The sequence below is a fragment of the Ooceraea biroi genome, chromosome 9 (assembly GCF_003672135.1).
Source record: "Ooceraea biroi isolate clonal line C1 chromosome 9, Obir_v5.4, whole genome shotgun sequence".
Taxonomy (NCBI): domain Eukaryota; kingdom Metazoa; phylum Arthropoda; class Insecta; order Hymenoptera; family Formicidae; genus Ooceraea; species Ooceraea biroi.
The window spans coordinates 414,729-439,608 of NC_039514.1; the positions used below are offsets into that span (position 1 = coordinate 414,729).

General features: G+C 42.3%; 1 protein-coding gene and 1 long non-coding RNA gene across 2 annotated transcripts in view; one reads left to right on the top strand and one right to left on the bottom strand.

Moving 5' to 3' along the window:
• LOC105276136 (unc-112-related protein) overlaps positions 1–24,654 on the bottom strand; it is a 29,631-nt gene extending 4,977 nt beyond the window's left edge. The window contains exon 1 of the mRNA XM_011333509.3: positions 24,132–24,654. Within this exon, the coding sequence (XP_011331811.1) occupies positions 24,132–24,270 (139 nt within the window). The 5' untranslated portion in view covers positions 24,271–24,654. The remainder of the gene's footprint in view (positions 1–24,131) is intronic.
• Positions 6–19,422, top strand: LOC105276135. The gene is made up of 2 exons (XR_003406974.1): positions 6–11,869; positions 13,904–19,422. It is a non-coding gene; the product is annotated as an uncharacterized LOC105276135 (long non-coding RNA).
• Positions 24,655–24,880: the final 226 nt, after the last annotated feature.

A 24,880-nucleotide genomic window follows, 5' to 3' on the forward strand; every position in this document is an offset into this window, starting at 1 on the left:
TGCAACACGAAGAAAATAGAAAAATTAAGGCGACCATCGTTACTGATTCACACCGTTTAGTTCAGTACCAATTTGATATTTTGTCTAATTCATGAATAGAAAAGTATCGATATTTCTTTTTATAGACAATAACGATCTTCTCTTCATTTGTTTTACTACGTGCCCATTTAGTTACAGTGAAATAAAGTTTCAGTTTAGCAAAAGTGTCAAATGCCGCACAAGGCAAATTCTAAAGCTCCTCTTAGAACTGAAGAGACTCGAGTATCCCGGGACGGTGTCACCAGGGGCGTCGTCAATCTGTTAACAATGCTTTGAGCGGAGAATATGATAGTCATGTACGTCCCCAGCAAATATGCTCAGAAGGCTCAGAATACTGGACAAGGTCGGGCGCGAGAGAGGAGGGTAACTCAAGGGTTTCGTCCCTCGAAGCCGCAGACCTCTCGCGCCGAGAACAAGACATCGGATTACGACGGAATACAAGGCAAACGAGCGTTCACGCTTCGCCGAAAAGTCAATTTTCACAGCTGTTCGCGCCGCATTTCCTGCGCGCTCCATTTAACGACTTTGGGCTACCCGAAAATCCGTGCGGGTCTCCGAGGGGACCGTTTAAAGACTCCATTAAGCCGCACACATGGTATTGCAATTGTAAGGGGCTACGTGATAAAGCGATACGAGCGGACACCATAAAATTGAATATGGAAGAGAGGAGACACATACACTACAATTACATCCTGATTGTAGATATAAAACGCAAATGGTACATTGAAAAAATTCAGCATATAACAATTAGAAAAAATTTAAACTCTCTAGTGAATCATAATAATTCTATGATTCATATCGATAACTTGAAAGGGGAGAAAAGTATGAAATTCATGAAAATTTCGTAGAATACTCGCACTCGCTGATCTGGAAAAATGACATATACTGTGCGGATCGTATATCCACCACGATCGCAGCTGTGTTCTATAAATATTTCGCGGATTTTAACGTCGTGCGGGACCAGCCACTCGCCTGTTAACTGCTTGTTTTCGTTCGAACAGCGGATCACTCACGTAACAGAAGTACGCAAATTCATCTTCGGTTTCATTTTTTTTTTCATTTTCTGTTTGCGTTTCCTTCTGCTTCGCGATAAAAATAGAATTACCACCGATATTTTATTTTAGCAGTAATGAGACCTGAAAGAAAAATCATTGATATTACAGGTATCGATTGCAGGTCACATTCGGCGAAAACACGATGGGACTGACATTTGCCGACATTTTGCGCAGAAACGACGAGCCGTTAAAGTGCAGTGTGCATCGTGGGACAGCGTACTACTCAACTTTTAGCAGCATTCGGCTTCTACATTAATGTCGTAAGGGCAATGACGACGTATGACTTGAAGAGGACGCACAACGCGCAAAAGTTTAGATACGCGAACCTGGAATTAATGACTTCCGGATGTTTCTTTAATGACTAATAGTCTCGTTTCGTTCATTTCATTTGCTTACGTAAAACCCCATCTCGCGATAGATCAAGATTTTAGTCACTGAATTGCTTTGTGTCACACTGTGTGCCTTGGACTTTTTTTTATTCAAGTGAAATTTCATCTGCTTTTAGCAATTTTATTTGCTTAATTTAACGAATAAGCGTAAGGAGAGACCGATTCTCTTATGTGAGAAGAAACACGACGAAAGCAAATGGTATGTCGATTCGCTTGGGACAAGAAAGTGCTTGCCGCATAACAATAACGTGTATACCGCTAGGAGCGGCACCGTGACACAGAAACGGTCAGCACCACGTTTCTTCCTGGTCGTAACTCGTATTTCCAGCACCGGAAACACAACGTCGAAACGAAACGACGTTGGAACGCTGGATGATGTGCTTTCATGTAAGAAAGCAAAACGTTGAGGAAGAAAAACGTTGAAAATGAATAATTAAAAGTATGCTCCTAATTTTCTACAGAGTAAGGAACATTTTGCAACATTTTGCAGTGTTCGAATGATTTGTGAAACATAATTTAATGCAAATAATAACATGGACATAAAGATATATTTATTTCCAATTGCATTTAAATTTCTCATCAATATCTTTGAAGAACGACCAAGAGGAAAGGTGGGAGGTTCACGTGCGACTATGGGGAGCCATAAAATCAAGGCTCGCCGAGCGCAAATTAGACTTGTTCGATTTGCGTTCGCGAAATACTCCTGCGGCACGTCCCGGTAGCAACGACCGCGATATTTGCACATAGCATCTATTTATACCCACACAGGGTACGGAGGAGCTCGTACACGCGACACTAGCAGCTTCATCCCAACACGTGAAATTAGTCTCTGGTACAAAACAGAACCCGTCTGCGTTCGTTACGTCGTCAAAGAGGTGCAGGAAACACGCACTGGCAGGAAGCGAAATAATCGCCAGCGGAACAAACTACTGTTTCCTGACTTCCGGATATTTTCCTAATATTGTTATCTAATCGCGAAAATATAATATTTAATAATAATAATAATAATAAATAAAATGATAAAATATAATACTCATTAGGATATACTTGGTACGGTTTCACATAAAACAAATAATCCTACTTCTGTGTTGATTCGAGTTGTTTCTAGCTGCTTGAAATGACTCTTCATGATAAGGGAAACTTTCAAGTGTTTTGCGACAATAACGGAAACGTTTACGGCATTCGTGTAGTCTCGTTAACGCATGGCCGCCATAGGGGAAGAGAAATCTTCAAGAGAGAAAGAGAAAGAGAAAGTTAAATCCTCGGTAGCGGTATTGCGAAACGCGCGCATCCGCTATACGTGTAAACGACGAAAGGCTTACGGGGCACGTGCGGCCTGTGTAAACTCTAGAGAAGCGTTTACAAACGCTGCCCAGAGTAAAGAGGGTGAGGTTTAATAAGGGAACAAAGCAGGGTACGCACGTGGCGGCGCGTACAACATCCCCTTTCCATCTCACAGCGACAAACGTTAGGCGGAAGTCGAGATGTAAAGCTATGCATGATAATGAGGCGTTTGTAATCCGCATATTATGCACCAAGGCCTTTCTCTTTCTCGTATGGATTCCAGCGCGGAAAACGAAGAGTTTTCACGACTCTCCTTGCATCCCGCATGAAGAAACGCGAGTTATTCAAGGCTAAAAGGGGGTTGGGGACACGTGCTATCGAGCCTGTTAAACTCGAGGGGACATGCTTCCTCTCAGGGGTGAATCGAGCCGTGAAAATGCGCGGAGATTTTTAAAACAGCATGATTTAATAGAGGCGCCGCGTATATAAAAGAGACATCCTGCTCCGTTGTTTTTTTGATGGTGTTAATCAATAACTTGTTGAGATATATGATGATGATTGGCGCTCGTGATATTATGTGATATTACGTGGTAAGTACCGCGTAATCTTATCTCTTGCGGTGCTTTTTAAATCTTCGCATCTCACGCGATGTTGCTAAATATACCTACACATGTATTAAACAGATAACGATGTATAAAATATTCAAGAATAAAGTACATATGCGAGAAGGAAATTAACATTTTTCTTTATTTAATCTGTTACTTTTCTTATAAGCATCTTGAGAAGGTAAAGAAAGTAATAAATCCGAGTCTGAGTCGCACCCAAACGAAGGCGGTGTCCAAGTACCCCTAGCTACTCGTATTTCTCGTCCCTCTTCACTTCGAAGTCTAAAGCGTGCTTCAACATTGTCGAGCTACCCTCTTGTGGTACATAAAGCCGCGTATATGCTTTACTTGTCGGAATACCGCACGGTAGCTGGAAATATGGTTTCAGTTCTTTCAGCTTTCAGCTCGCCCGATAAACCGTGTCGCGTTGCATAATGAAATTAAACATTACAGCAAAATCGTAGCCAGAATAAGTCAGAATTACATAATCCGCATCCGTAATTTTACGTGGAAGTTTTCATCTGAAAAGATAAACTAATCACACGATTAACATATTACTGCAATTGATAAATAATCTATCAATGTGTAATTGCTGCGTTTGTATAATTAATAAATCGTGTATATTGATAAAACAACCAGATGGAAATCTTTCGCGTCGAGAAAATAGACTTCTCTTAATTTCTCTTCTCCATTATAGAAGTTATGACCGGAAGCGTAAGTATCAGCAATTAAACTGCAGATTTCACTCAGTCGACAACGAAGACGGGAGATATGCAAATTGGCGGACCTGTTGCGTTGCTTCTATTTAAACCAGATCCCCCTTGATCCGTAATCGGATTTTCACGATACGAGCAGCGATTCACGATTGAATCCCGGGAGACGCAATCGCGCATTGATCCAATCGCTGTACGGTGACGCAATAATAAAATAAAAGTAAAACAATTACGATAACTCTAACTTTATATAACAGATAACACTTATATAACAGGCGAGAGATAATTGATAGTACTTTAGATATATATCTTTTTTAAATAGATATCGTTTTGATAATTATAGCGACGTTTTTTGGCGTTGCTTATCGGAAAGATGAAACTGCGATGATAAACGCGCGCGAAAACGAATGTAAATAATTAACAAAGGTATATCAGAAAAATACGGAATGCGTCACAGAAAAGGGTGGCAAAGGCACCCTTCCAAAGGGTTATGCAACACCCTAATATGACAGAAATTATGCCACAACCTAATACATTATTATATTATCTTATATCAACCTAATATATTATTATATTATCTTTTTTTCTTAATTTAATGTCATTTTAACGTTAATATATGTATAAAGGATTGACTATTTCTAAGCTGCCATTCTGGTTTTATGACGTCAGAGATGGGGAATGTCACATGGTATAAACTTCCTGCATCCTACAGCTTTATTTTTTATTTTTTTCCCACAAAAATAAATATACAAAATACTTTTTTAATCTTGAAATCTGTAAGATGTGCTGAAAATACTGATATCTGTTCGATAGATCTCGTAGAGCTAAAATAATTGAAAACGGAGAAGAAGAAATTTAGTAGATAGTAGAGAATATTTGTTTTCATATGCCGGCTTAATTGCTCTAAAATAAGCGCTGACTCAAGCCCGACGCTTCCGACTCTAGCTTAATCCGTCTGTAACGCCGCGACACGAAGCTCCAGATGCAGCTCGTAATTTAATAGCGTGCGAGATGAGAGATCAGCCGCGAAACGATCGGTTCGTTCCATGAAGAGGCGTTACGAAAGCAACTCACGTCATTACGCCTCTCGAGAGCACGTCGGCGTCGTTAAATAATACGATTAACCCAGCCACGGAGATTGAAAACGTTCTTACGCAGCTCGTTGCACGCGTGAGACGTCGTTACAAGTTTTACATTGAAATTTTGTTGCTCGTTAGATAACTCGCTAGTCGGATTATTCGTCGTTCGCACTATCTGCAATTCGTTAATCTTCATGCAGAGCAGCACTTGTGGCATGTTAAATAGATCATTACGTAAATGTGAACGTGAGGTAATTAGGGCGATTAATTTTGCATTAGCGCTCAAGAGTCTACAGAGGAATTTCCACTGGCGCGAAAAACATTTACACGTCTTACGAGAACCGCGTTATCGAGAGGATAAAGTCTGATCTACAATGTGCTCTTTGCATCTTGTTTCTTGAATCTTTTCTCTTATCTGACGCTTTCTCGACGTACCTGTTTTGATGACAATTGTGTTTTTCGTCTGTTTCAAAGTTCGTCAACTTTTACCTTAAAATAGTAGTCAAGAAGCCAAAAAGCAAGATGAAAAAAGCAAGAAACAAGAAGCAAAGACACATTGTAGATCAAGCTTAATATTGTTCCGCGACATTGTAACTTTTTTGGGAAGGAAAAACGAGCTTGTTTGTTTAACAAGTGTTTAACAAGCGACAGAGAACGCAACGAAGAAATATTTGCAGAAATTAGGGTAATAGGAGTTAATCTGATCGTTTGATCTGTCACGCCTCCTAATCGGACGGACACAGTGAGAACAGTGTAGCGGTTGGTTGAATATAATTGCTGGACACAAGGGACACTCGGAACGATCTCACCAAGCGAATTTGAGTCACTGAGACGATTCTATATTAAAATGATAGAAAATAGAATAGAATGTTACGAAACTCGCGTAATTTCTTCAAACAGCAGATTTAAAACATTGATACCTAAAATAATTGGAAATATGAGTTATTTTCTGGTATAGTATATTACAAGAGGATAAATTGATGTAAAAAACATGTTGCATGTTGTGATTGAATCCATAAACTTGGTAGCTTTGTTCGCTAACAAACTCAAAGCAGAATCAGCGTCTTTCAGCTCGCTGAACCTCCAACCAGTTGGAAGCCTTTCAACATCATAGACGTTTATTAATGTCACAGAATCGTGCACAGGTCCGTGCACTCGAAGTATCGCGCGATATCGATCGCTTTCTCTCTCTCATAAGCGTGCAACAGGTGTCCGTTTAATATTCCTCACGTTGTTGTTGTGCATTGAAATCACTGATTCTGTAAAAATATATGAAGAGCCGCACGAGACATCGTTGGCATTTTCCGAATACGTCTGTTCTTTAGTTAATTTATCTTATCCATCTTTTTTCGTATGGAATCGACACATTTCTGATAACTCATCAATAACGGATCACTATACACACATCATTGTTGAGTCCATTTCTTGAAGAAAAGATTGGAGATAGAAACAAGAAGAGAAAAGTTGAAATTGGAAACATAAATACTATTGATGTCAAGGAATACGCGAATTCGCTTGTTTATTTCTTTCGGATGACAAAGTTATCGCGACGTTGTCATTAAATGAGAAAACGGCGGCGCAACGATGACGCTACCTGTACAGACTTCCTCCGTGCGAGTGGATGAATATGTATGCTGAATTTAATTAACGAGTGAAGGTCGTAACTGTCGTCGTTGTCGTCGTCGACAGTTTGAGTTTTTTCGATGTTGTTCGCTCTTCCGGAAGCGAAAGAGAGAGAGAAAAAAAGAGAGAGAAAAGGAGATATATTAATAATTAGCTTTCTTTCTCTTCCTCAAAGCAGAGAATCGTTGGCTTTAATTGCATTGTTAGAAAATGCTGGAATTTGCGAAGGCTGGGTAGCTATTACGGTATAGTAGACGATAAAATCGGGTCAGGAACACTCCTTACGTTCGATATTCGGTATCCGTAAAATGATCGATACGGCCGTTTCACATGACATTCAGGCAGAAAGGCGACGTAACGTTATTACATCAGACATAAATTGTCATGGTGCAGAGAAGATTATACGCGACTAATAATCATATTCTAAACATAACATGTGCGAGACAAATTATTTTAAACCTCGTACTTAAAATGGATAATTAAATGTCAATTCTATGAGCTCGTTTACGTATTGAATAACAAGACACGTGATTGTCATTATTTGTTTCTTTTATTTTTCCCTTTCGATAAATCAAAGACTCAATCTTTTATAAACAGAGACTGATGTCTATAACTTTTGGATTGCATTAAATTAAAAAATTCTTTTCCATGAAATAGGCGAAACAAAGCGAAAAATTTGATAAGATTCTTACTACAATCTCACGGCATTTCAATAGCAGAATTATGTAATCATTTGTGTCACAAATGCAGACTTCACGGATATCGGACACTGTTAACAATACATGACCAGTAGGCAGGAAGATACCACGAGTAGTGACTGTAGATAGCGATGCAGGGACGTATCGATTTCGTCGGCGAATGTGAACCGAATAAGAGCGGGTGTGTCGAACAAATTAGCCCAATTGGACGTGGGTTGGTAGAACCAACTTTAAAATGATTTTTCTCAATACAGTTATTTTAAAAAAAACGTTAGGAATTAATTGCAAAGCAATGTTGAAGTTGAAAATAGAATTTATGTCTTTTTTACGCAACACACTTCGTGCTGAAGATTCTATGAGGGTCATCATATATATGATTCGGATTAATACGTTTAGCTTCAATCGTTTCCAATTAAACTTCAATTTAAGAACGAGCATTGTTGATTAACGGCAAGCTCAAAGCCTTTCTTTCTTTCGGCTCCTAATATTCTAAAACAAAACTATAATAGTGCAACTGCGTGAGTAACATGATACACGGATCGCCAGAACGATTTTTGCAGCAGAAACATCTTTTTGCACGATTTTCATTGTTTGAACGAAAACAGTAAAATATTTAGTCTGTAGCTCACTTAATCTTCCATCTCGAATTTTGTAAAAATGAATGCTTTCGCAATCTTTACTGTTAATCTTATTTATACCCGATGAGATAATTTCGAGGCATATTATAAATGATCTGGACTTGAAGCATGAACAAATAGAGCGACGTTCGCGTGTATCGCCCACACGCAGCACACGAGATGAAGGATTGCAGGAAGTGCCTTTACATAATCCTACGTGTATCGCGGAGTGTCGAGCTTATGCTTGCCAGCCGTAGTGCGGGAACTTTAGAAGTCCGCCTCCACGGTGAATGGAAAATCGCCTTGTGTGTCGTACGCAAAAAATATACATTCCACATTGCATACCCAATAACATTGCATTTCTCACATTAGGACCTTGATACAAGCCAACTGTTGGAGATGGAAAATTAGCAAAAATGGACTTGTAAAGAACACGTCCTCATTGCGACAAAAAAGTCTATGTTCAGTTTTATTAACGATTTATCTTCCCTTGTCGTTGCGAAACGTTATACGTATGTTCCATGGAGGCTTCTAGTAATATAAGCATGTACGAAGACTTGTGCTCTATCATTTGGACCGTCTGCTAATACGGAAGAAGACGATACTAGTATTAGTAAAAGTAAACCTGAAGCGAAAGAGTCTTGTATCGAGGCTCACATCGAGATTATACTGTAATCGGAATCTCCTCTTCAAGTAACACCGAGTGCGTAACTTTTAGCTTTCATTATCGCACGGTTAACGCAATTTGAGCGAACTCAATTTTTTTGCAGATGGAACCTCTCTCGTTAAAAGGTAAAAAAGAAAGAATTTCATGGAACTCCCGTACACGCAGGGGATGACCACGCACGTGCAATTACACGAATGACAAGAGAAGGTGCGAGAGTGGTTGAAAGTGGAAAAGAACGGTGGAGAAGAGAACGCGAAAAAAAGAGTTCCACAAAGGGAGGGAGGAAGATGAACGTGCGGCAAAAGCGAACGCGAAGAACGATATACGCGGAGGGAGCGGGAGGACTGGCACTGGGGACAATAAATGTCAGAACAACGACCTCGCGGTGGCTGGTCGGACGAGACGGCCAGACGAAACGTTGGCCATCGCGAACAAAAATCCTCTTCGCGACGCTTTAATTCAAGATCGTTCAGCTTTCTTTAGCAGAGGCGTTGTTACGATTGTACCTTGTAAATTAAATTAAAATACCTAGAAAAAGAAATGCGAACACATGTTTGTTTTCTCATTTCCTCATCTCACGATTTGCTACGAGCGGATTTTCCTGATATTGAGCAAATCTGAGAAACATTGCATCACACGATAAATTCGGTTTATGGCGCCTGCTGCTCACCCCCTCAGTCCTTTCCTTTCAACGAACTGGGTTACAGAAATATATTTATAGAAAAGGGGTTCTTGAAGGTGGAGATGACTGGCAAGTTTGGAGGGATATTATTGGATCCCTCATAACACACACCACGGTGGTGGATCTCTGTGTCTTCTTCAAACAAATCACCGAGCTGGTGCGTCTTAAAAAGGTATCTTAAAAGCCAGGTCGGTTAGACGATAAAAGACTGCGTTAAGAATATGTTTCCTCGGGTGGTTGTCTGGCACGCGGTTGAACCAGACTTTTATGACCGGCTATATCTGTATATTCTAAGCGCGCGACGATGTAAACACTTTAACATCTAACGTTACGGAACTAGCAGTATATTGTTACAGTATACCATGGACGTTATAATCTAAGAATTTTAATTTTAATACAGTGAACGCACGATTTATTAGTAACACGAATTTTGCAGGAAAGCATAATTGGGAAATGCGCAAGACAGATGACAAATGACAAGACATAATATTTGCACAGGCGCTCAAAATCTCAAGAAACTCTATTCTGCCAGTCAAGATATTGATGCTTTGCCGCTACGAAAAAAATTATCGCTACCTACGCATTCATTTTTCGTAGGTCGTTTCCTTTTTCAAAGTCGCGAGCTAAATCACGCGCCTACGATCAGACCCGCCATCGAATTACCATTTCTCGTTATTCGCGCTCATAATTCCGTTCCGACCGGCTTGAGATCGTCCAACGCGCGAACGACGAAGGTCGCGAGGGGATTCGAGGCAGTATCGCGAGGCAAATCGATTTCACCCTCAGCTGCGGCTGCGACACAAAAGACGGGTCCTGAGCGAGTGCCGGGAGCGCGGCCGTTTTCAGCCGCGACGTCGTGCGAGCGAAGGAAAGCGAGCGGAAAAGGCGGGAGAGAACCCAGGGGGAAAATAACCGGTACAGGGGGCGAACGAGCGCAATTAGTCGTTCCACGGGAAATGCACGCGGTAATGAGAGACAGCCGAGCCGGCGGATCCACGCGTACTCACGCTCTTCCGGATATCGCGTGAATGCGTGCCGTTCCACCCTTTATTTTGCATTGTGCTCTTGACTTCGCTCGCTCATGAACAAAGCGTGAGAGCGAGCACGATCTTCTCGAAACATCAATCGTGAAACTATCGCTCGGACTTGTTTTGCCTTTCCAACGGAAGAGATTCGACGAGAAAGATTTCATGTGCGGAAAAATGCGTTTCCTCAAATCGCGTTATCTGTGCGATATTGAAGGTAAATAGCTAATAGCTGATAGTCGCTGATATAAATTATTGCTTGACAAAGTGTTGTTGATTAAATTTGCGCGAAGCACGCTGAAGAACGGCAAGTATCGCGAAAAGTTTCGCGGAAGGAAGTAACGTGCCCGTATGCACGTACGGACGCAAGAATATCGGTCGCTTATCGACTTGCATATCCTTTAAGTCCACGTGCTCAGTGACGTACTCCCTGCGGGAGTATATCATCCACTTCCGCTGATGTCACATCTCTTCTTCCCCTGGTAACAGTGTTTCCGCTGCAAAAAGCGGGTTTCGCGAAACTTTCCATTCGACATCCGGCGGTGCTCGCATCCTGATCGTGAATGTTCGATGACTACATGAAGTAAGATAGTAGAACCGAGTTTGGTATCGAAAGTTTGCGGTGCCATAAAACTATTCTTTCTTTCTTGTTTGGAATATTTTTATTTCCATACAAAGCTGAAATTAAAGGAGCATTAATTTGCTTTCAAAGAGAGAACAATATATTATCATGTAATACATATCAAGAGATGAGTCAAAGTTTGTGTCATACTTATATTAATTTATAATTTATTATTTCATAATTACTCCATTAAAAAAGATTTAATTTCAGATAAAATGAAAGCATTATATTGGAATCTTCGCAGAGGTCTTTTCGTGAGATCCAGCCGCGTTATCTGAGCATCGATCTAAGGACCGCAAAGTAACGGTGTGCGAGCAACGTCGTCGATGCAACGTGCGATACAAGAAATACGTGGTGTACAAGACTCTTCATAGACGCCGCGCAGCTGATTACTTCCGGAAACAAACGATAACCCGCGATACACGACGTCGCAGTGCATCGCCTTCTTGCCCTCCGCTCCGGCGATCGATTGAAAATACCGCCACGAACGCGCCGTGGCTATGTACGTATCAATACGCGGTTCGGCCGCAGTAATTACGCGATAACACTCGAATTTTTTCGTGCGGTACTCCGATTAATATGAATGGATCCCTTTGATGCGGCGGGAGCCACGCGTTCCTCCGCCGATAAACACTCCGATTCGTGTACGCGAAGCTGGACCGTTCTCCAACAACGCGCGGAGTGTTTGAGGTGGACTTTCAAGCCCGTGTCAGGCTACGAATGCAGACTGGGATTCGATCAATCGGAACGTTGCTTGCTACACTTTGATTGGTCAGTCTACAAATCTCAGTTGTCTAATACGGAATTTAAGCGAAGTCGAGCATGGATCTAATCACGGATGTACGCAGCGGGTCCAGAGATGTGGGTCGAGAGAAATAGGAAGGGAGAGGGGGGAGAGAGAATTGCGATTTACGGGCATAAACGCGACTGCGATGCGTGGGCAACGCTTTGATCAGCCGCGCGAGTCGGCTGACTTTTATCTACTATTATTACTCCTCCCCCATTGCATCACATGCATCACTGTCGAACGTCGGCCTTTCAGACGCCATTCAGACTTTTCAAGTGCGCTTAATTATCGTATCTATAAATAAAGCGGCGTAACGCTCCTTTGATAATTCGACATAAAGTGCATTGTCGCGCTCAATGGACGCCACTTCGGAGAACCGCACAATGACAGGGACAGTATTGCGAACACGCGATTCCGTACGGAGGTCCCGTACGACGTAAACGAGGAGAAGAGAAGAGCAACGGTATCATTCAATGAATACTTACGATAGTTCTATCTTTCGCGGAAGATCGAAAGAATTACTTGAGAAATCTCTTTAATGTCTCCATTCGATATCTCGGTGCAATTTGCTTTCAGTGCAAGTATACAGATCTCGCTTTACGATCAAGAATGTATCGGACGGTGTGTTGCGCGTCTCCGCAAGATTCGTATCTCATGTTAAAGGTCTCCCCGGTCTCGCAAAGTGTGTCTTAATCGATCCCGAGCCCGAGAAATCCGCTTTCCCGTACACGGAGACGCGGATCTCCGCGAAATCGCCGATTTGAAAGCGCACGTCGATGAGGATCTGCAGGACCGCAGACACGCGTACGTGACGAATGGCGTGCAGCAGTACGTTGCAGGTACTAAACACCATGAATGGGCATGCAGGCGTGCGCGCGTGCGTACGTGCGTGCGTATGTGCGTGCTTACATACGTCCGTCCGTCCGTCCGTCCGTCGAGTGAATGGAAAGCGCGAGAGACAAGTTCCGCCTACGCATAACGCGGTCCCTCCATACAGGTAGACGGATAATGTGCACTTAGTTACGCGTTAATAGACGTTGTTGAAGATGGAAGGGATGGAAGGACCATTCGCACACGGCGCGTAGGCGAGCCTTCACCTTTCCACGTGCGGTTCACACGGAGCTCCGACCTCCGAGAGCTCGGGATAGGCAGGATTTTATGGGAACGGATAATGAATGAGGGGAACAATTCACCGTCATTTCCCGGCAGACAAATGTGCTCGTTTTATCGTTTTGCTTCGTGTCGATGTATCTGGGGAAAATAGACGAGAGCATCACGCGCGTTGCGTAAAGAGGAAAGCAGCTCGGTTGATTTTTGTGACGATGCGACGACTCGTCGAAAATGGAACCAACCTTGCAGGTAGCAAGGTTCGCGCGAAAATATGCGATAAGATAACGACCGGCTATACCGGGCGATAATTGCGGGACATAATATTAGCATGGCTGATAATTTGAGATAAAACGTAAGACTGTACTTTCTCTCTCGGGTGCGCTGTTCCTCGCGCGACGCAGATCTGATCGTCCGCTTAAAACGCATTAATTTATAGCGCCTGCAGCAATCTTCCGTACAAGAAAAAAATACTATGATATTTCGCTGAATGTCGCAGCTCTCTCTCTCTCTCTCTCTCTCTCTTTTTGTCTCTTTCGAGTACACGCGGATCGAGTATCACGCAGATTCTTCCTCGTGATGCAACTGGCAATTCGTTTCTCGTGTTGTTTGCCGCCGTCGCGAGCAGCAGCTATTTTCGCAAGACTGACGCGTTCCTCTTCGACGTCGCCCGTAATGGCACTCGATGTTACTCGGAGTGCATCCGTTGCGTGAGCGCGATTTGCTCCACGCGAAGTTCGCCGTACACGCGGTGCTTTCCGCGAAGAAACATTTTTTTATCGCGAGCGCAAGTGCAAACCACACTATTCACTTTGTAATTCGCATTAAGAGAAACCAGAAATTTTATCGTTTTACTTTTACTTGTGATGTGAGTCTCAAGGAAACTTGAAAAAATTCCCTTACTCTTACAGAATCTTGGAGAACCGCTTACGGCGCGGCGGCCCGGAATATTTTACGGTCGGCAATTACGAAATTCGCGAGAACAAGCGAATCGGACGATGCGAGTTCCAGGCGAGTTATATATTGGGTGCCAGCAGCAACAGCAGCAGCAGTTCGGGAGCAAAGGCTCCGCTGACGTCACGAGCTATCTTTAAACCCGGCATCGAGTCCAACGCTCTTCGCGACGCACTCACGCACGCACGCACGCACATACGCATGCACGCAACGCGCCACATCTCGCGAGATCAGAAGCAGACATGAGACTCCTTGCACTGTGTGCCGCTGTGTATCGTCGCACCATCGTTGCTCGCAACAATGTTCCATTGTCTCGATGCCTTTCTGCTTTCGCCACGATGCGGTGTGCATCCGTATACTCTAGCTTGCACCCGCACGTGAATAAGGCAGCCATGTGCAACCAGGATCATGAGAGGAACTTATGCACTCGCAATTAAACTAGGGGAATGCCGGGACATTGGAAAAAGCCTGAAATTTTTTACCAAGATATAAAGAAAGTGAAAATAGAATTATTCTTAAAAGTAAAATATATTCTTGACGGGACAGAAAATAAAGGCATCCTTACTCCATGCCGAAACGGCAATAAAAGATTCATGAAGAGCCCTGTAATCGCGGTAATGTAACCGGGAAGGATGTGGAAAGTGGTTCCACATGTGCGCAAACCGAACCAAAAGTACGCAATAGCGCTTTTTCATACTCGGGGGCCGCCGAAAAGAGCGGATGCGTACTCGGAGATTCGAATGTGTAGATTTATTCTTACATGTGCACAAGAGTTGCGGATGTGCCGCGCGAAAACGTGGACGTTGAGTCATCGTGCCGTTTTTACCCGCAAAATTCTAGATCTCGAAGGGTAGGCTTACTTAATGCGCCAGACTGTTGCGCAAAATTACATCGTTAACTCGACCATAACACAATTTAACGATGCGTAATTCCGTGAAAATAAGCAAATGAGACATTGGGACGAATTTTGAAAAATATTGTATTAAATTTTGAAGTATAATATGTTATACGAAAACGATTTCTCTTCGAGAAAAAGAGAGAGAGATCTTTTTATCTCGAAGAAATAAATTAAAAAAAGAAAACAAAAGCGCGCACACATATATGATATACACATATGTGAGACTGCTTTATCATGGGTTTGCGGCAAAACCCATGATAATATGCAGAATCGCCTCGTGCATTAAACGGGGAAAGGACTCGCAGAATGCAGTAACGTCCGCGTGAGTCACCGTTCTTCCTGTCTATAATGCGATTTCGGTGGTCGTGACACATAAGGATGTCTCATCGATAATCGTTTCCTCGTTAATCCGTGAGCAGAGTGCGTTCTACGAAAGTCAACGCTTACTCGGATTAGTGCGATTAATGAGTCGCCTCGAAGACAAATTACATGCAATTATTTCAATTACTTCAATTGAATTATCTAATAAATAATTCAATCATTTCAATTCTGAGGCACTGATATTCTAGCCAGAAGAAATATCAAATATCGCTATCGAGTGTGCACTTAATAGCGCTCTCAGAAAGCGCGAGCTTCCTCACGCCAAGAAGAACCACATCTGCCGAACATGGACGATTTAATAGCGAACCCTACGGCCAAACGAACTCACGCGGGATTCGTGGCCTCGTTCGAACGAAACTCAAACGTATCGCTCTCGCTCGCGTGGACGATCGCAAAGAAACGAAATAACGTTCTGCACGAACGAATACCGTCGTCGGCTGGAACGACCACGCTTCGCTGTCGTAAGAGCGATCGACCCCGATCGAGATTCGATCGCGGTCTCCAATCGATAATAATAACAATCCATTGCACGTATACATTGTAGTTCCATAAGAAAAGGATTTTATTATGTCGATCGTGAACACGATGGAGAGAGCGATCATACGTAAGCGTAAAAAAATGCGATTCCGTCTATAATATCATGCTTCTATCAATTGCAATTTAATTGTTAAACAATCTACCAAGAAGACCAAGGAAATGTCTGTTTCCCTCTCACTAATTTCGCTACGTTCGTGATACTTAAAATCTTGTTTATTTCAGCTGTCTGTTACGTAATTATCTCAATGTGCGCGCGTTTTACGCTTCTCCGTTTGATTGAACGAGGAGATCACCCCGCCGGAAGGGTCAGCCATGCACACAAGCAAGCTTCCGGATGTGATGCTTACAGAAAATGCGTAACAGTGGATTCATTCAAATGACCCGTCGCGATCGTGTGCGGCAGTCAATTACGCGCATCATCTTGCGATATGCATGCCGATATGTCGTAAAGTTCGCGTATGAAGAGCATTTAAAATTAATCTCCTAGTCAAGGAAGATATATGTATATGGAAGAAAATAATCTTGAAAAGAATATTAAATCAACAATCTTAAAACTAGAATTTCCTTCACGAATTCATTATCGCACTATTAATCAGTATAGATTCATCAAACATGAAGCAGATAAAGTTTATAATACTTATTGCTTTAAATAATTGTTATATAATTATTAATATCATTATATATGGTTTACTCTCATTAATGCTACGCTATGCTGTTATTGAACCACACGTTATTATATCTCGTAAGCAGACACGCGGCCTCGGTGATTCGATATATCCCGCCGGGTATTGTATGTCGATCCCAAAGCACGCGAGACGGAAAACACATTCGTCATATAATTGAACAGCCAATGAACGCCAGCGACATCGTGTGCACGAGGAGCCCAGGATCGATCTACATTAAGCACGACTCGTGACAAACAAACACGATGGACCGAAGCGGTCCCGGAGTCCCTATTAAATCATCATCTGATGCGCGACATGCAACATTTACTGCTCTTTCTCGCGAGCAGCGTTTCGCTTTAGAAAATAGATTCGAAGCACGATACTTCAGTGGCTGCCTCGAATCAAATGTTAAAGCAGTCCAGCTGCGCACAAACGCAACCTTGATCTTAATATCTTTCAATTTTCTTTTCTATATTTTAATGTATGACGTATTTGAAATATAGTATAAATTTCTATCGTTATATGCACTTCTATATATTGTTTTTTAATTTATCTAAGATGAAGTTTGGAATTGATGGAATTTCTTGATTACATCTTGGAACGTCAGCGCTAAAATTGCTTATTTTTCTTGTTGAGCAAAAAGAGGAGTGATTCATTCTGATAGGTGTATCCGTGAATAATCCCATCATCCCATCTGGGAATGAGCACCACACGGACGCTCTAATTGAACGGAATGAATTACGGGGATGTCGGTAGTTATTTCATCGAACCAACTAGCCGCACTGTCGACTTTTCGCACATCGTCCACTCGGCTTCCCTTGTGCTAATGCACGTATACACTTTTCCTCTGCGAAATACATGATACACAAATATATTATATAAATAACATGATACACAAATATATAAGTAAAATATACACATCCGGAGATCCTACATACATCTAAGAATTGAACACGCTAGAGAATTTGAAAAGAAACAAAAGCGGAAATTATAATAAAATTCTTCATTTTATTCACGTATTATTATTACGACTACAGTTCCATTGCGAAAGCAACGGGAGAAACAGAAGCATTCAGTCATAAAGTACATGATATGAGCGGATACATAGCATTTGATTCAATTTCAGAGCGGATCGCCGATGTTTACGCCCCTTGATGGATAGTTATAACGTTTAATCACTCGTGACGTAACGAGAGCTCCAAGACGAATTCCAAAGACATTCGATCGACATATCGAGCCACCTGCGCTCATTATCTGCGATGTATAATGCGCGCGATGATGTACGTCATTACGCGTTTTACTATTATTTCATAAAAACGATCGCCGACGCCGACCTCGATTCTTATCTTCCAACAAAATGTCTATCAACAGTAGGCGACTCCCGATGCGAGCTAGTAAACGTCCGCTTTGCAATGCAAATTGAATCTCCAAGAACCTCCAAGCTTCCAGCTTCAAAATATAGTTTACTCGATCGTAATTGTTCATTATTGCGATCATTTACGCGGAAAATCGTCACGCGTGAGAGCGTGCATCGTGAAAACTGGATTGAGTGCGTTCAGACGCGTCGTGTGCATCTGCAAATGCGGATGTTTAAACAAAAAAGCGGACCGTACGTAGGACGATGTTTTCGCGAATAAACTCCGTATTACCGTGTTTCTTATCGAACAAAGAACGCACAAGTGCTTTGAAAGGAACGTTAAGTCGAATAATAAAGTGGAAGAAATACGCGCGGCAGGTACGCGTGGGTGCTAAAGCGAAAAGCCGAAGGAAAAGAAGCGATGCTTACTCAGAGAATTTGGAGGAGACTTATAAGGCGCTGGGAGAGTGTTTTAATATTAATTAAACAGTATTCGAATACCGTTAATTCTTCTTTCCAATTTCGTGCATGAGAAACAGCACATTCTTTCAGTTCAAATAAAGTGCGTGGTACATTTTTTAAAGCAGCGTAACTTCCTTCAGCAATTTTGTTCTCAAGTAGAGTTCATACTCGTACGCTGGCATGTAGGTCAATCGTTCTAAGTATTTCTTGAGACATTAAACGCAAGAAAGAGCACATTAGCGAGGGTGCGGTCTGTTTGATCTCATCGTCATCCAACCCGCGTTCTCAAGTTGTCCATGAGGGAAGTTTCCGCATGTATTGTGCACAAGACCTAAAGACATTGCGGTCTTCAAGCGAATGTGATCCGGACGATCGTTTCATCTTGCATAATAAAAGCATTTTGCATAATAATGAGCGACCCAGAAAGAGCTATATTTCCAGGATATCATTTGCTCTTTAAAAAATGCTTTATGTGCCAAGGATAATATCAGCATAAAAATTATGCTATTTATAGGAAAAGTGTAACACAAAAAGGCAATGTAAAAAATTCTCTCTTGAGCAGATAAAATATCATAAATTCCTCAGGTCTTACAATTAGATCCGGAAAGACTGGATTCATGTTAATCATCAGTTGAATTCGTCGCGTCGGCGCGACTCGTCGACTTATAAGGCCCGTCCTTCGTGCCGTTAAACCGCAATAATGAAGTCACTCGGTCAAGGTTCCGGAGTGGAGTTTCATCGAAACCGTCGCCGCCATTTCCTCGTCCGCGCGTGTCGGACCATCCACGGCTCTCATCATCGCCTCGAGTATTTTCGGTCGAGCGAGATGTGTTGCTCCGTTCTCGGCACGTACGAATAGAGCCTTCGTGCTCACATCATTTGAAGAAAAAAAAGACTCGTCCCTATCGCATGTGATTCACTCGTTCAATTATGGAAGCTACGGAACGTCCGGCGTCTTCGAGTCCTGAAAAATCGCACTCTCGACGGAATTATTCACATCCGCTGTTACCAGAGCGCGGAAATCCTCGATTACTGTAAATACGAGAGTCGCAGTTGACTCTATGAGTACCGCAATTACTTTTGAGTGATCCCGCTAAACCATCTTTGCATAATCAAGAAATTTAAGAAAGATGTTAATCACCAATAAATAATAAAACAAATCATTTTAATGAAACATGGTTACAAGTTTTAATAACTTGGAGATAGTTACTCATCTGGAACGATAACTTCGTATTTCTCTCGTTTACTCGGTAATCATTTACTTTGTCAAAACGTCAGGAATTCGTTAACCATTGTACGTCATTTTTATGAGTCACAATATCAAAGTGTAATCATCATCGTTGGTTTCTACGTTAGCAAAACTCATATGCCGGATGTCTTTAATATACAGGAAACAAATAAATGTTTATAAAGAAAAAGATTATCTTCAGCAAGCAATCTGAAGACGATTGAAGAATATGATATGACAATTTGGGCCACTTTGTGATACTCTGGCTTTTTTGATTGTCAATTGACGTGTATTAAAAGAAGAATATTGGTCCACAGTCACAAGTTATGACAGTTGATTATTAACGTCATCTCCAATTAGCGCAATCAATGCTAACCAATGAAGCTGAGATTTATCGCAAGTTCGACGGCAAGTGTCAACCGCGCGAGTTATTAGCATATATAACGGTGACGAGATTATCGACAATATTCAATGCCAATTATCGTCTCGTAAGAGCGTTCAAGCGAGCTGGATCATGGAAGGTCAAGGATTAATATCTGAACTATCTTATACTGAAAAGCCTTTTTAATAACTACAGCTTTCCAATTCGTGAAGACATTTCAGGGAAAAAACCACAAAAATCTGAAATGCAACTTTGGTGCTTCGCGATGTACAAGTTTCCTAAAGCAAAATGCTTTGGATAACATTTGAACTTTTGGAAGCATTGAATAAAATTATTTCTTTCAAAAAAAACACGAAGAGCCGAGTGCATCGTCCAGGGACGGACGGTATTGCTGGATGGTATTAGAAAGTGCCCGAGGAACGGCAGGACGGCTTAATCCTCTTAAGTTCCTTCCGAGAAGGAAAAAGATTCTTCAAGCCAATATCACGAGCGAACGGAATCAAATCGCTCCCTAATCTACGAGACACGTCAGTCGACTTCCTCTCTTTTTTTAGTCTCATCCATAATGAAGGCGATACGTGCCGTACGTGCATGAAGAATACGTCGTTCCACCGCCAAAAGTCACAAATCCTAGCAGAAGTGATAAATAACGTTTCATCTTATCAAGAAGAAACTTTTCTGTCTTCGGAGATTAGTTTTGCGAGGATGGCTGTCGCCGACGAGTGAGATTATTATTCTAACAAAGCTTCTGTTATTCACACAGCAATAATCAATGAAATCTGCTGCGCCAGCAAAATCTTTCTCTTCCTGAAACTACAAATGTACCGTAAAAATAGTATCCAAACGACATCCAGGTACTTACTTACTACAATATTTCCGAGACATGTTCGGCATACGGTATGAGTCAATCCCGAGTTTGGAAGAATTTCCGGTGCGACTGATCGCAGCTATTGTCGTTTGAAGACTCATCCTTGCCATATTGTCAGAAGTCATTTCCGTTGAAAAGACCTTAAGATTCAGTTTCGAGATGATTGTCGAGCAGTCTAATAATGGATTCGTTCACGTATACGAGATATATGTGTGCAACAACATTGTATAATAGGTTTCAGTCGGGGCGTTTCGGAGCGTGCACAAGTCCGTTGCAAACCGCGTAAGGTAGCCAGCGCGATATGAAATTACGGTAATCCGACGCTGTACACGTAATTCGAGCAGATAATTCGACCTAAGTGCTTCGTGGCGAGTTGACCTTCGGATTTAACCTTCGTACACCCATGCGTTTTCCTCGCCCTCACTATCATATCTACATGATTATCTCGTGATCGGAACATCTGCGCGAAATCCACGACTTGACCGAGAACAGAACACATTGCGTACGAAACCTATGCTCAAAATTCTTATTCTCCTTAAAGTGAAGTGCTAAGTGCACATCGGTTCTTCGACAGCTTCACGGAAGAAGAGCCAACAAGAAGAATGCAGTCTTCTCATCGAGTTACGTCCGTTGATGTACGGTACATCGACATTGGAGCCGCCAACTTTTTCCACGTTCTTTTTTCATGACGCTTCGCGAAATCACGTGTCTCTTCTAGCCAGCCAGCGTAAAATATGATTCGTAAATATGCGTTCTTATGAGATACGTAAAAATACGTGATAAAATATCTGACAAAAATAATTTCAAAAAAATGTTGAAACAAAACTTGTAAGAATTTAAGAGATGTTTTCTCATTAAAATTTTACCGTAGTTAATGCTGCTTTCAAGAAATGTGAATAAAGAAATGAACTTTTATTAAATATAAATAGATTTTCTTTAGAATCAACGTTTCTCTTAAACACTCAAGTAAAAATTTCACAGAATGGGAATTTCCATATCGCAATGTGCCGATATGTGTTACATAACGATGCGAAATATGATCGAAATGCTTTGAAAGCGCTTGCGTAACGTGTTTACACATTGTAACGCATGAATATAAATTCATGATATGAATTTATGGGGCAGACTAATCAGAATGATGAACCGGCTAAAAAAGGACGGATGACTTAAGATCATTCTCGATTCGTAGGCGCGACTCGCGCGATAGCCGCGAGACGCGACACGATTTAATCGTTATTGCGTTAGCTTTATCGGAGTAACCCCTTTTTTCTCAAGACAGAAAAAATACAACGCTTATCATTTAATTTTGATTAATAAAACGTGCCTTTCAAATCAAGTTACATTGTTCTTATTTTATCATCTTTGTATGTGCGAGAATAATAAAATAATTTAAATTTTGCTAAAGTTATTAAAATTATTTTCCAGAAGATATGTTACATGAGACTGATGAACGTCAATTTGGTCAAAATTAATAAGATTCTTTCTAAGCCTCTATACTCGGTCAAACATCCTCAGTTATGCCGGACGATACAACAGACCGTGGTTTCGTGCGTTCCGGGACACCCGGTGTATTTACATAAGACCCTGCCGCCACGGGGCCGGTAATACGCGTCGGTCCGGTTCGGAGTGGTCGAGTGGCGATGCGGCGGGGACCTGCACGGCCGCGCTAACCTGTTGGGGCCCGTCGCGACAAGGCAAAAAAGGAAAGAGGCCCGGTCAACAAAAGATATGGCTGCCGGATTTTTCTACCTGGCTCCGCGCCGCGACACGTTCGACTCCTTCGGTGTCCCGTTCCCTCGAGAATCGATTATCCCTTCAACGCCCGCAAACTCTGACCGATTTGTTCCTTCCGGCTTTCTTTTTTTTTTTAATATCCGTTTAATTTCACCCCTCGCGGCGGATTCAGGGAACGGGATTGAATAATACACTCGCACGCGTAGCGTTCTCATCGTAACGTATTCATGAGTCACGACCATCTCCGCACCGAAGAGCTGGGCGTTACTCGGATTAAATATTCTAGTCGAACGGTAAGTCTGGAGGAAGGGCGCGGGTAATCATCTAAATTTGAGACGAGCGCACGTGCGCGAAGCAAGGAATCGGAAAATCGCTTCGAAGGGTTGCAAGATTTCGTTGAAAATAAGAGGTACTCGTGCGGAAGTTCTCAATTTTCGTAATGATCAATTCTTCAGAGAAGCACGATAATTCGATATGATCGAGTCGCCACAGCAACTTACATATTCCTCGCCAAAATATAAAGGTACCAGGTGGGTCTCTCTGGTAGAGCGAGAATTATCGGCGCTGAAATTATCATTATCGCACGTGGGAGGAGTGTTGTCACACCCGAGATACGACCAGTTATTCCTTATCGCACGACTGCCGAGTAAACAGTGCGATTCGAATTCTTTCCTTACACCGGAAGTGCTTCATCGTTGCGCGTTTATTCGGAAATCACATGTTACGAAGTACAGTTTATTTCTTCCGCAGAAGTAAACAAATTTCGTGACAACATTTTCCTCCGGTAAATTTTATTTAGAATATTTGACGTCTTTCAAATTCATTTCAATCAATATGTCTGAATTTTGGGTAATGAGAAGCAAAAGTTTCAATTCGAGTAATTTTTTAGTCACCCTATATAGTGATGCATATGGGAATCGGCTCATTCAATCGATCGAAATTGGCTAATTCGGCAAGGCTGAAATCGTCCTGCATCGGCACGGCTAATTATCCACGGTATACCGATGCAAGGGCGATCGATGTCTCAGTCTCGTCAAGTTAACCGGTTTCGAGAAAAATTATATAATAGTAAAAATCGTAATTGAGAAGATTTGTGGATTAACCATTTCCTCCTGAATGCATTCGGACATTTTTATATAAAACTAATCGCGAAACAGGCTAAGATGACTTTTTATCATTTATTTCTCTCTACATTTAATAACAATAAAATTACAATAATAATGTGCGCGAAAGTGGCACAAATATTGACACATGTCTGATTGTTTTTTTATTATACTTTTTAATTTCTCTTGCATTGCCTCTCTTCGTGACAAATGTTTTGTTGGCAATGCACGTCGAACGATATGATATCGTTCGGCTTGAAGTCAGTTGCATAGAACGTACAATGCATGCGCAGCATTTCGCCGGTCACTTTAAAATCAAAACCCGCGCGATTATTTTGAATTCCACATATCGAATATCACGATTCTCTCAATGTGAACGTGAGATTACGTTCAAACAGTCGCGTTTCATATTAATGCACACCAAGAACACGTGGCTGGAATGCAAAAAAGCCAGATGGGGAGACAAACGGTGGGCCAGTGACGGGAGAGGAGTCGAAAGAAAAACGGAAATGGAGAAAGAGAGAGAGAGAGAGAGAGAAAGAGAGAGGAGACAGACATTATCGCACGTACCAAGATCCTCCACGAGACGTAGCATGACACCGCCGATGTGCAGCTCTCCCTTCACGCGTAAACTCCTCTCGACTTGCAGGTCCGTCACGTAGACGCGCAGCACCCAGCTACCGTCCACCTCGTGCCCGTCGGAATACATTTTGCCTGTGGACGAGAGCCTCTCTCGGAGTACAAAACGGAGCGGAAGAACGGAAGAATTAGAAAGAGAGATCCGTTTCGTGCACGCACACACACCGGTCACTTATCTCGTGTCGTGGATGTTCAACTGGCTGCTCAACGTTTGTCAAACATGTTCCTCGTTAATACACGACGACGAAGGTCGCACGAACCACTGCCACGCGGACGCGCGCGCAACGGAAACCGCGCGCGAGTGCCGTTCCTCGGATTCGCCTTAAACTGGATACGCGCGCGCGACACGTACGCGTACACGCAACACCCACACACGCGCAATACCGCGTACGAACGGCGGAGCGAACGAAACGCACGATGTACCACCGTCGCTCGCTCGTGTACGAATGCCGAATTGCCGGGACGGACGCGGCGGAGGCGTTTAAGAACGTTGGCCGCGTCGGCCACCCTCGGCACCGCTCGGGCGCGTTCGGCTCCCACGATCGCGCCACACTTCACGCCGCATTTATTCTTAGTGCGCGCGTTTACTTTCTCGCGTATAGATAGAAAAATGTGTTATTTGGTACAATTTGGAAACGCTGTTCAAAAAGCGATATTGACACTTAATCGACGAAACTTAA